A 12740-nucleotide genomic window follows, 5' to 3' on the forward strand; every position below is an offset into this window, starting at 1 on the left:
CGCGGCGGGGGACCGACCAAGTTCATCTGTCTCCCCTCTCTAGCCTCTCAGCTCGCTGTGGGCACGGGATCATCATCATCAATCGTATTTATTGAGTGCTTACTATGTGCAGAGCACTGTACTAAGCGCTTGGGAAGTACAAAATGGCAACAGATAGAGACAGTCCCTACCCAACAGTGGGCTCACAGTCTAAAAGGGGGAACAGTGTGCAGAGCACTGGACTAAGCGCTTGGGAAGTACAAGCTGGGTCAGGGAATCAATCAGTCGTATTTATTGAGCGCTTACTGTGTGCAGAGCACTGTACTAAGCGCTTGGGAAGTACAAGTTGGGTCAGGGAATCAATCGGCCCACGTCATCCCCCGGGCCTGGAATGCCCTCCCTCTGCCCATCCTCCAAGCTCGCTCTCTTCCTCCCTTCAAGGCCCTGCTGAGAGCTCACCTCCTCCAGGAGGCCTTCCCAGACTGAGCCCCTTCCTTCCTCTCCCCCTCGTCCCCCTCTCCATCCCCCCATCTTACCTCCTTCCCTTCCCCACAGCACCTGTATATATGTATATATGTTTGTACATATTTTTTACTCTATGTATTTTATTTGTACCTATCTATTCTATTTATTTCATTTTGTTAGTATGTTTGGTTTTGTTCTCTGTCTCCCCCTTTTAGACTGTGAGCCCACTGTTGGGTAGGGACTGTCTCTAGATGTTGCCAATTTGTGCTTCCCAAGCGCTTAGTACAGTGCTCTGCACATAGTAAGCGCTCAATACGATTGATGATGATGATTTATTGAGCGCTTACTGGGTGCAGAGCAGTGTACTAAGCGCTTGGGAAGTACAAGCTGGGTCAGGGAAGAAGAGGCGAAGCCAGCAGGGGCCCGGCGGTTGGGGCGAGCGGTCACTCACCTGTCCCGGTGCTGGCGCCGGTTGGCGGTCAGGGCCACGGCGATGTTATCCCAGGCCTTCCAGCTCTCCCCCTGGCCGGGAGACTCGCAGCCCAGCTGACGCCAGCACTCCTCAAACACCGCCGTCCACTTCTCGTCCGCCCCCACGGCCAGGCTTCCCAGCTTCCTGCCGGGAGGACCGAAGGCTCACGGGGATTCCTCCTGCGGGCAGGGATGGCAGGGTGGGCGCCCCCGGGGCCACCCCCCACGCAGCCATCCCGACGGGATTGGGAAACGAAAACGCCGGCTCGGGCGTCAGCCCGGGCGATTTGAGCCTCTCCTGGAAAAATCACGCTGTCGCTAAAACAAGCCGACTCTCGGCACAGTCTTCCAGACTGGGAGCCCACTGGTGGGTAGGGCCCGCCTCTATATGTTGCCAACTTGCACTTCCCAAGCGCTTAGTACAGTGCTCAGCACACAGGAAGCGCTCAATAAATACGATCGATTGATTGGTTGATAGAGAGCGCGAGAGTTTATACGTGGCCAGCAACACGAAGCCTCAGACAATGCCTGTATCCCAGCTGGAAACGACGCAGTGTGGATTTAGTGGATAATAATAATAATAATAATGATGGCATTTGTTAAGTGCTTCAGCTGGGAACGACGCAGTGTGGCTTTAGTGGATAATAATAATAATGATGATGGCATTTGTTAAGCGCTTCAGCTGGAAACGACGCAGTGCGGCTTTAGTGGATAATAATAATGATAATGATGGCATTTGTTAAGCGCTTACTATGTGCAAAGCACTGTTCTAAGCGCTGGTGGGGGGGGTACAAGGTGATCAGGTTGTCCCACATGGGGCTCACAGTCATCACCCCCATTTTACAGATGAGGTAACTGAGGCCCAGAGAAGTTAAGTGACTTGCCCAAGGCCACACAGCAGACACGTGGTGGAGCCGGAATTCGAACCCATGACCTCTGACTCCAAAGCCCGGGCTCTTTCCACTGAGCCAGTGGATGGAGAAAGGGCTTGGGAGTCAGGAGGCACGGCTGGGATCATTATTAATAGTGTTGTTTTAAAAAGACCCAAAACATTCAAACCTTAGATAGAAGATGGCATTCCACCTGGAGGGGAAAGGAAACGACACGGAACGGCAAGGGAAATGTGACTCACACGGCTTTGGGCCGCTCCTTATCGCTCTCGTACAGGCTGGGTTTGAAGTAGGTGCCGGTGATTTTGATCCCAGATCCCCATTCTCCGCTAAAATGGCCTTCGATGTAATCTCCATTCAGCAGGGTCAGCGTCCCCTACGTTGGAAAGGCCTAGGGTGAGCAAGGCTGAATTTCCATGCATTCAATCATATTTACGGAGCGCTTACTGTGTGCAGAGCACTCTCATCCTATCCCGACTGGATGACTGCATCGGCCTCCTCTCTGATCTCCCATCCTCCTGTCTCTCCCCGCTTCAGTCTATACTTCACTCTGCTGCCTGGATCATCTTTGTGCAGAAACGCTGTGGGCATGTCACTCCCCTCCTCCAAAATCTCCAGTGGCTGCCTGTCAACCTACGCATCAAGCAAAAACTCCTCACTCTCGGCTTCAAGGCTGTCCATCACCTCACCCCCTCCTCCCTCACCTCCCTTCTGTCCTTCTCCATCGCAGTCCGCACCCTCCGCTCCTCTGCCGCCGCTCACCTCCTCACTGTACCTCGTTCTCGCCCGTCCCGCCGTCGACCCCCGGCCCACGTCCTTCCCCTGGCGTGGAATGCCCTCCAACCACAGAGGACTCCAAGAGGGAATTCATTCATTCATTCATTCATTCAATCGTATTTATTGAGCACTGTGTGCAGAGCACTGGACTATGCGCTTGGGAAGTCCAAGTTGGCAACATATAGAGCCGGTCCCTACCCAACAGCGGGCTCACAGTCTAGAAGGGGGAAACGGATGACAAAACATATTAACAAAATAGAATAAATAGAATGAATACGTACAAGATAAATAAATATGTACAAACATATAAACGTATATTCATTCATTCAATCGTATTTATTGAGCGCTAACTGTGTGCAGAGCACTGGACTATGCGCTTGGGAAGTCCAAGTTGGCAACATATAGAGACGGTCCCTACCCGACAGCGGGCTCACAGTCTAGAAGGGGGAGACGGATGACAAAACATATTAACAAAATAGAATAAATAGAATGAATACATACAAGATAAATAAATATGTACAAACATATAAACGTATATTCATTCATTCAATCGTATTTATTGAGCGCTAACTGTGTGCAGAGCACTGGACTAAGCGCTTGGGAAGTCCAAGTTGGCAACATCTAGAGACGGTCCCTACCCAACAGCGGGCTCACAGTCTAGAAGGGGGAGACAGACGAAAAAACATATTAACAAAATAGAATAAACAGAATGACTACGTACAAGATAAATAAATATGTACAAACATATAAACGTATATTCATTCATTCAATCGTATTTATTGAGCGCTTACTGTGTGCAGAGCACTGGACTAAGCACTTGGGAAGTCCAAGTTGGCAACATATAGAGACGGTCCCTACCCGACAGCGGGGTCACAGTCTAGAAGGGGGAGACAGACGACAAAACACATTAACAAAATAGAATAAATATGTACAGGATAAATAAATATGTACAGACATATAAACATATATTCATTCATTCAATCATATTTACTGAGCGCTTACTGTGTGCAGAGCACTGGACTAAGTGCTTGGGAAGTCCAGGTTGGCAACATATAGAGACGGTCCCTACCCAACAGCGGGCTCACAGTCTAGAAGGGGGAGACAGACGACAAAACATATTAACAAAATAGAATAAATATGTACAAGATAAATAAATATGTACAGACATATAAACGTATATTCATTCATTCAACGGTATTTACTGAGTGCTTACTGTGTGCAGAGCACTGGACTAAGCGCTTGGGAAGTCCAAGTTGGCAACATATAGAGACGGTCCCTACCCAACAGCGGGCTCACAGTCTAGAAGGGGGAGACAGATGACAAAACATATTAACAAAATAGAATAAATAGAATGAATATGTACAAGATAAATAAATATGTACAAACATATAAACGTATATTCATTCATTCAATCGTATTTACTGAGTGTTTACTGTGTGCAGAGCACTGGACTAAGCGCTTGGGAAGTCCAAGTTGGCAACATATTGAGCACTTACTGCAGGCGGAGCACTGTATTAAGCACTTGAGAGAGAATGAGAGAGTAAGCGGACATGATCTCTGCCCCCGAGGGGCTTCCGAGATAATGAGGGGTTTGGGAGGAAGATGGTAACAGAAATTACAGTTATGACAAAGCTACCACAGCCGGGATCCAGAGGAAAGAGTCCCGGGCCTGGGAATAGGAAGACCTGGCTTCTATTCCCCGTTCTGCCATCATCTGTGAACTTGAGCAAGTCACTTCATTCCTCTATGCCTCAGTTTCCTCATCTGTATTAGGGGGGGTTCAATGTTTTGTTGTCTGTCTCCCCCCTTCTAGACTGTGAGCCCGTTGTTGGGCAGGGATTGGACTTCCCAAGCGCTTAGTCCAGTGCTCTGCACACAGTAAGCGCTCAATAAATATGATTGAATGAATGATGATATGTATATTTGTTTGTACATATTTATTTATCTTACTTGTACGTATTTATTCTACTTATTCTATTTTGTTAATATGTTTTGTTGTCTGTCTCCCCCTTCTAAACTGTGAGCCCACTGCTGGATAGGGATCTAGGCCAAACTGTGTTTTTCAAGCGCTCAGGACAGTGCTTGGCACACAGTAAGCGCTCAATAAATACGACTGAATGAATGAATACCTGATCTCCCTCCATCTTAGACGGTGATGGGAAGTGTGGGACAGGGATTATATCCAACCTGATTAACGTGTATATATCCCAGAGCTTAGAACAGTGCTTGACACACAGTGAGTGTTTAAAAAAAGTCACAATTATGATGATGATGATGTGAACTTAAGGGCTGTGGGGGTGCGTGACATATTATTCTATTTATTTTATCAATGATGTGCATATATCTATAATTCTGTTCATTTATAATCATGCAATTGATGCCTGTCTCCTTGTTTTGTTGTCCGTCTCCCCCCAGTCTCGACTGTGATCGCGTTGTTGGGTAGGGACCATCTCTATCTGTTGCCGAATGGTACTTTCCAAGCGCTTAGTACAGTGCTCTGCACACAGTAAGTGTGCTTAATAAATATGACAATGAATGAATGGATGAATAAATATCCAAGTTCTCCGGGGGTACAGAGGTGAACAGTTCCAACCTTTCCATTGAGGGTCCAGTCGTCCGAAAACTCTCCCTCGTAGACTGTATCATCTTCAGAGAGCAAGATTCCAGTTCCCTAAATGGAGGAAGACAAATGGAAGAAGGCAACAGACGCCAGGAAAAGGGGAGAATTGGGCCCAGGGAGTGAAAACGCGGTCATGGGTTCGAATCCCACCTCCGCCACACGTCAGCTGTCACGTAATTTCTCTGAGCCTCAGTGACCTCATCTGTAAAATGGGGATTAAGACTGTGAGCCCCACGAGGGACAATCTAATCACCCTGCATCCCCACAGTGCTTAGAACAGTGCTTTGCACATAGTAAGCGCTTAACAAATGCTATTATTATTATTATTATTATTATTTTCTCAAGCCCCTAGGACCGTAAAAGACAAAATACTATGGATCTCGAGAGGGAAGGAGGGCAAAAAAGGGAGACTACGTAAGAAGCAGCTTGGCCCAGTAGATTCGATATGGTCCTGCGAGTCGGAGGACCTGGGTTCTAATCCTGGCTCTGCTACTTGTCCGTCGTATGACTTCGGGCCAGTCACTTCACTTCTCTGGGCCTCAGTTACCTCCTCTGTAAAATGGGGATTAAGACTGCGAGCCCCGTGTGGGACAGGGACTGTGTCCAACCAGGTTATCTTGTAAGTACTCCAGCGCTTAGTACAGTGCCTGGCACATAGTAAGCGGTTCACAAATATCTCCCCCCCAAAATTGGCTAAAAACACGAGCGCAGTGTGGCTGGGATGGAGGGTTTCATTCATTCATTCAATCGTATTTATTGAGCGCTTACTGTGTGCAGAGCACTGTACTAAGCGCTTGGGAAGTCCAAGTTGGCAACATCTAGAGACGGTCCCTACCCAACAGCGGGCTCACAGTCTAGAAGGGGGAGACGGACAACACAACAAGTAGACAGGTGTCAAAACCTAGTACAGTGCTTAACACACACTAAGGGCTTAACAAATACCTCCACCATTACTACCATTACTTCATCATTACTTTGTTACTTTTGTAAACTTTCATCATGCTTCCTCCCAGCATTTGTCTTTCCAGTCTGAGGAGCCTCACTCTTTTAAGATAAATAAATGTGTACAAACATATATACATATATTCATTCATTCAATCGTATTTATTGAGCACTTACTGTGTGCAGAGCACTGGACTAAGTGCTTGGGAATTACAAGTTGGCAACATATAGAGACGGTTGCTACCCAATAGTGGGCTCACAGTCTAGAAGGGGGAGACAGAGAACAAAACGTATTAACAAAATAGAATAGAATGAATATGTACAAGATAACTATGTACAAACATATATACACATTCATTCATTCAATCGTATTTATTGAGTGCTTACTGTGTGCAGAGCCCTGTACTAAGTGCTTGGGAAGTCCAAGTTGGCAACATATAGAGACGGTCCCTACCCAACAGCGGGCTCACAGTCTAGAAGCGGGAGACAGACAACAAAACATATTAACAAAATAGAATAAATATGTACAAGAGAAATAAATATGTACCAACATATATACATATATTCATTCATTCAATCGTATTTATTGAGCGCTTACTGTTTGCAGAGCACTGTACTAAACACTTGGGAAGTCCAAGTTGGCAACATCTAGACGGTCCCTACCCAACGGCGGGCTCACAGTCTAGAAGGGGGTGACGGACAACAAAACATATTAACAAAATAGAATAAATAGAATAAATATGTAGAAGATAAATAAATGTGTACAAACACATATACATTTATTCACTCATTCAATCGTATTTATTGAGCGCTTACTGTGTGCAGAGCACTGGACTAAGCGCTTGGGAAGTCCAAGTTGGCAACATCTAGAGACGGTCCCTACCCAACAGCGGGCTCACAGTCTAGAAGGGGGCGACAGACAACAAAACATATTAATAAAATAGAATAAGTAGAATATGTACAAGTAAGATAAATATGTACACACATATATACATAGGCAGAGGCCCTGTCATGCGTGTAGCCCTGTCATACGTGCAACCTTGGACTTCACCGGGGCCAAGGATGGCTATCAGGACGGGTTCCCGCCCCCGCAAAGCCACGACCAACCCCAGGCCACTCACCATCATTTTGTTGAGGCTGAAGGCGCCTTCGTAATAGAGTCCGAACTGAGTGACGACCACACCGTTGCCTTCACACATGTCATCTTGCCACATGCCCATGTACTTTTCTCCCCTAGAAAGGCAGGAAGAGGGGGATATGCGGCGTTTGGCTTGGGAATTTCAACTTCCCGCTCCCAGGATGGGCAGGCAGCCACACCAGACGGCGAGGATCTGTTTGGACGTAGGACCAGGCCCCGGACCACCTCTCTATGTTGCTAACTTGGGCTTCCCAAGCACTTAGTCCAGTGCTCTGCACACAGTAAGCGCTCAGTAAATATGATTTAATGAATATTTATTACTCTATTTTATTTGCACATATTTATTCTATTTATTTTGTTAATATGTTTTGTTCAGTTGTGTCTCCCCCTTCTAGACTGTGAGCCCACTGTTGGGTAGGGACTGTCTCTCTATGTTGCCAACTTGGACTTCCCAAGCACTTGGTGCAGTGCTCTGCACATGGTAAGCGCTCAGTAAATACGATTGAATGAATATTTATTACTCTATTTTATTTGTACATATTTATTCTATTTATTTATTTTTTGTTAATATGTTTTGTTTTGTTGTGTCTCCCCCTTCTAGACTGTGAGCCCGCTGTTGGGTAGGGACCGTCTCTCTATGCTGCCGACTTGGACTTCCCAAGCACTTGGTGCAGTGCTCTGCACACAGTAAGCGCTCAATAAATATGATTGAATGAATATTTATTACTCCATTTTATTTGTACATATTTATTCTGTTTATTTTATTTTGTTAATATGTTTTGTCGTCTGTCTCCCCCTTCTAGACTGTGAGCCCACCGTTGGGTAGGGACCGTCTCTCTATGTTGCCAACTTGGACTTCCCAAGCACTTAGTCCAGTGCTCTGCACACAGTAAGCGCTCAGTAAATACGATTGAATGAATATTTATTACTCTATTTTATTTGTACATATTTATTCTATTTATTTATTTTTTGTTAATATGTTTCATTTCGTTGTGTCTCCCCCTTCTAGACTGTGAGCCCACTGTTGGGTAGGGACTGTCTCTCTATGTTGCCGACTTGGACTTCCCAAGCGCTTGGTGCAGTGCTCTGCACACAGTAAGCGCTTAATAAATACGACTGAATGAATATTTATTACTCTATTTTATTTGTACATATTTATTCTATTTATTTATTTTTTGTTAATATGTTTTGTTTTGTTGTGTCTCCCCCTTCTAGACTGTGAGCCTGCTGTTGGGTAGGGACCATCTCTCCATGTTGCCGACTTGGACTTCCCAAGCACTTGGTGCAGTGCTCTGCACACAGTAAGCGCTCAATAAATATGATTGAATGAATATTTATTACTCTATTTTATTAGTACATATTTATTCTATTTATTTTAGTTTGTTAATATGTTTTGTTTTGTTGTGTCTCCCCCTTCTAGACTGTGAGACCACTGTTGGGTAGGGGCCGTCTCTCTATGTTGCCAACTTGGACTTCCCAAGTGCTTGGTGCAGTGCTCTGCACACAGTAAGCGCTCAGTAAATACAACTGAATGAATATTTATTACTCTATTTTATTTGTACATATTTATGCTATTTATTTTATTTTGTTAATATGTTTGGTTTTGTTCTCTGTCTTCCCCTTCTAGACTGTGAGCCCACTGTTGGGTAGGGACCGTCTCTCTATGTTGCCAACTTGGACTTCCCAAGCGCTTGGTGCAGTACTCTGCACACAGTAAGCGCTCAGTAAATACGATTGAATAAATATTTATTACTCTATTTTATTTATACATATTTATTCCATTCATTTTATTTTGTTAATATGTTTTGTTCTCTGTCTCTGCACACAGTAAGCGCTCAATAAATACGATTGATTGATTGATTGATTGTCTCCTCCTTCTAGACTGTGAGCCTGCTGTTGGGTAGGGACCGGCTCTATATGTTGCCAACTTGGCCTTCCCAAGCGCTTAGTACAGTGCTCTGCACACAGTAAGCGCTCAATAAATATGATTGAATGAATGAATCTCCTGCTGTTCGGCTGAACGGAGAGGAGCGGTTGGGCTCTGGGCAGGGGACGGCTCTTTCAGAAGGGAAGAAATGACCCGGGACACCTGGATGGGCGTTTAAATTGAATGCCAGTGGCTCAGTGGAATGAGCCCGGGCTTTGGAGTCAGAGGTCATGGGTTCAAATCCCGGCTCTGCCAACTCTCAGCTGGGTGACTGTGGGCAAACTTCTCTGTGCCTCAGTGGCCTCATCTGTAAAATGAGGATTAAGACTGTGAGCCCCCCGTGGGACAACCTGATCACCTTGTAACCTCCCCAGTGCTTAGAACAGTGCTTTGCACATAGTAAGCGCTTAATAAATGCCATTATTATTATTATTACAAATGCTCTTTTCCCCCTGTTTCCCCACCAAACCTTCATTCCTCTATCAGGCCTGCAGGCTTTTAGGCCAGAGTCAACTGGGCGTGGAGTACAAATTCATTCATTCATTCAATCGTATTTATTGAGCGCTTACTATGTGCAGAGCACTGTACTAAGCGCTTGGGAAGTACAAATTGGCAACATATAGAGACGGTCCCTACCCAACAGTGGGCTCACAGTCGCTCACTGTGTGCAGAGCACCGTACTAACCAGTTGGGAAGGTATTCATGCATTCATTCATTCAATCGTATTTACTGAGTGCTTACTGTGTGCACAGCACTGTACTAAGCGCTTGGGAAGTCCAAGTTGGCATTCATTCATTCAATCGTATTTATTGAGCGCTTACAGGGCGCACAGCACTGTACTAAGTGCTTGGGAAGTCCAAGTTGGCAACATAGAGAGACCCAACAGCGGGCTCACAGTCTAGAAGGGGGAGACAGACAACAAAACAAAACGTATTAACAAAATAAAATAAATAGAATAAATATGGACAAGTGAAATAGAGTAATAAATATGTAAGAAGGTACACTCTAACAATCTTACAGACCTGTTCCCTGTCCACAGTGAGCTGACAGTCTAGACGGGGGCTGCTGCTTTATTCCCTCCTGCTGCTCTCCAGCCGCCGAGCAGTCATTTATTCATTCATTCAATAGTATTTATTGAGCGCTTACTGTGTGCAGAGCACTGTACTAAGCGATTGAGAAGTACAATTGGGCACCAGAATTATTATTATTATTATTATTATTATTATTAGTGGAGAGAGCCTGGGCATCAAGGAACCTGGGTTCTCAACCCAGTTCATTCGCTCATTCATTCATTCAATCGTATTTATTGAGTGCTTACTGTGTGCAGAGCACTGGACTAAATGCTTGGAAAGTACAATTTGGCACCAGGATTATTATTATTATTATTATTATTAGTGGAGAGAGCCTGAGCGTCAAGGAACCCAAGTTCTCAACCCAGTTCATTTGCTCATTCATTCATTCAATCGTATTTATTGAGCACTTACTGTGTGCAGAGCACTGTACTAAGCGCTTGGGAAGTACAATTTGGCACCAGAATTATTATTATTATTATTAGCAGAGAGAGCCTGGGCATCAAGGAACCTGGGTTCTCAACCCAGTTCATTCATTCATTCATTCATTCAATCGTATTTATTGAGCGCTTACTGTGTGCAGAGCACTGGACTAAGCGCTTGGGAAGTACAAGTTGGCAACACAGAGAGACGGTCCCTAATAATAATAATAATGGCATTTATTAAGCGTTTACTATGTGCCAAGCACCGTTCCAAGCGCTGGGGAGGTTACAAGGTGATCAGGTTGTCCCACGGGGGGCTCCCAGTCTTCATCCCCATTTGACAGATGAGGGAACTGAGGCCCAGAGAAGTGAAGTGACCTGCCCAAAGTCACACAGCTGACAATTGGCGGAGCCGGGACTTGAACCCATGACCTCCAACTCCAAAGCCCGGGCTCTTTCCCTGAGGCGACTGCAAGTAGGGAAACCACTTAAGCCACTTAATGCCCCCTCCTTCCTCTCCCCCTCGTCCCCCTCTCCATCCCCCCCTTCTTACCTCCTTCCCTTCCCCACAGCACCTGTATATATGTATATATGTTTGTACATATTTATCACTCTATTTATTTATTTATTTATTTTACTTGTACATATCTATTCTATTTATTTTATTTTGTTAGTATGTTTGGTTTTGTTCTCTGTCTTCCCCTTTTAGACTGTGATCCCACTGTTGGGTAGGGCCTGTCTCTACATGTTGCCAATTTGTACTTCCCAAGCGCTTAGTACAGTGCTCTGCACATAGTAAGCGCTCAATAAATACGATTGATGATGATGATGATGATACATATTTATTACTCTATTTATTTTACTTTTACATATCTATTCTATTTATTTTATTTTGTTAATATGCTTGGTTTTGTTCTGTCTCCCCCTTCTAGACTGTGAACCCACTGTTGGGTAGGGGCTGTCTATGTTGCCAACTTGTCCTTCCCAAGCACTTAGTACAGTGCTCTGCACACAGTAAGCGCTCAATAAATACGATTGATTGATTGATTAAGCGGTCGGGGCGGTCCCTGCCCCCTAGAAGTTTCGGGTCGCCGAGCGGGAGCGGCCTACCTGGTGATATCGTCGAAGACGCCGTATCCGGTCTTCTTGTCCATGGTCCACTGGCCGATGAACATGCTGGGGGAGGTGGAGGTCAGCTTGCCGCTGCGCAGCAGCCCGTGGCCGTGGCGGACGTTGTCCTGGAAGTAGCCTTCGTACACTTCGCCCGTGGCGTAGCTGGGGAAGGACGGCGGGACTCTGGGGCGAGGCCCAAAACCCCACCTGCCTTCTTCGTTCGTTCACTCGATTGTATTTACTGAGCGCTTACTGTGTGCAGCACTGTACGAAGCGCTTGGAAAGTACAAATATAGGCAATCCCTACCCAACAACTGGCTCGTAGTCTGAAGCAACATCGCCAAGATCCGCCCTTTCCTCTCCATCCAAACCGCTACCTTGCTGGTTCAATCTCTCATCCTATCCCGACTGGATGACTGCATCAGCCCTTTTAGACTGTGAGTCCACTGTTGGGTAGGGACCGTCTCTATATGTTGCCAATTTGTACTTCCCAAGTGCTTAGTACAGTGCTCTGCACACAGTAAGCGCTCAATAAATACGATTGATGATGATGATGATGATGACTGTCTCTAATTTAATGATTTAATGATGGCATTTATTTGTTCTCTGTCTCCCCCTTTTAGACTGTGAGCCCGCTGTTGGGTAGGGACTGTCTCTAGATGTTGCCAATTTGCACTTCCCAAGCGCTTAGTACAGTGCTCTCCACACAGTAAGCGCTCAATAAATACGATTGATGATGATGATTTATAAAGCGCTTACTATGTGCAGAGCACTGTTCTAAGCGCTGGGGGGATACAAGGTGATCAAGTTGTCCCACGTGGGGCTCACAGTCTTAATCCCCATTTTACAGATGAGGTAACTGAGGCGCAGAGAAGTTAAGTGACTTGCCGAAGGTCACACAGTAGACGTGTGGTGGAGCCGGGATT

At 45.6% G+C, this 12740-nt stretch overlaps 1 protein-coding gene across 1 annotated transcript in view; it reads right to left on the reverse strand.

The window, feature by feature from the left end:
- ALS2 (alsin Rho guanine nucleotide exchange factor ALS2) overlaps positions 1-12740 on the reverse strand; it is a 148344-nt gene that overhangs the window by 16825 nt on the left and 118779 nt on the right. The window contains exons 21-25 of the mRNA XM_038748910.1: positions 11812-11976; positions 7266-7377; positions 5176-5253; positions 2048-2181; positions 896-1060 (exon numbers count right to left, since the gene is read on the reverse strand). Of these exons, the coding sequence (XP_038604838.1) occupies positions 896-1060; positions 2048-2181; positions 5176-5253; positions 7266-7377; positions 11812-11976 (654 nt within the window). The remainder of the gene's footprint in view (positions 1-895; positions 1061-2047; positions 2182-5175; positions 5254-7265; positions 7378-11811; positions 11977-12740) is intronic.

The sequence above is a fragment of the Tachyglossus aculeatus genome, chromosome 7 (genome assembly GCF_015852505.1).
Source record: "Tachyglossus aculeatus isolate mTacAcu1 chromosome 7, mTacAcu1.pri, whole genome shotgun sequence".
In the NCBI taxonomy this organism is placed as follows: Eukaryota; Metazoa; Chordata; class Mammalia; order Monotremata; family Tachyglossidae; genus Tachyglossus; species Tachyglossus aculeatus.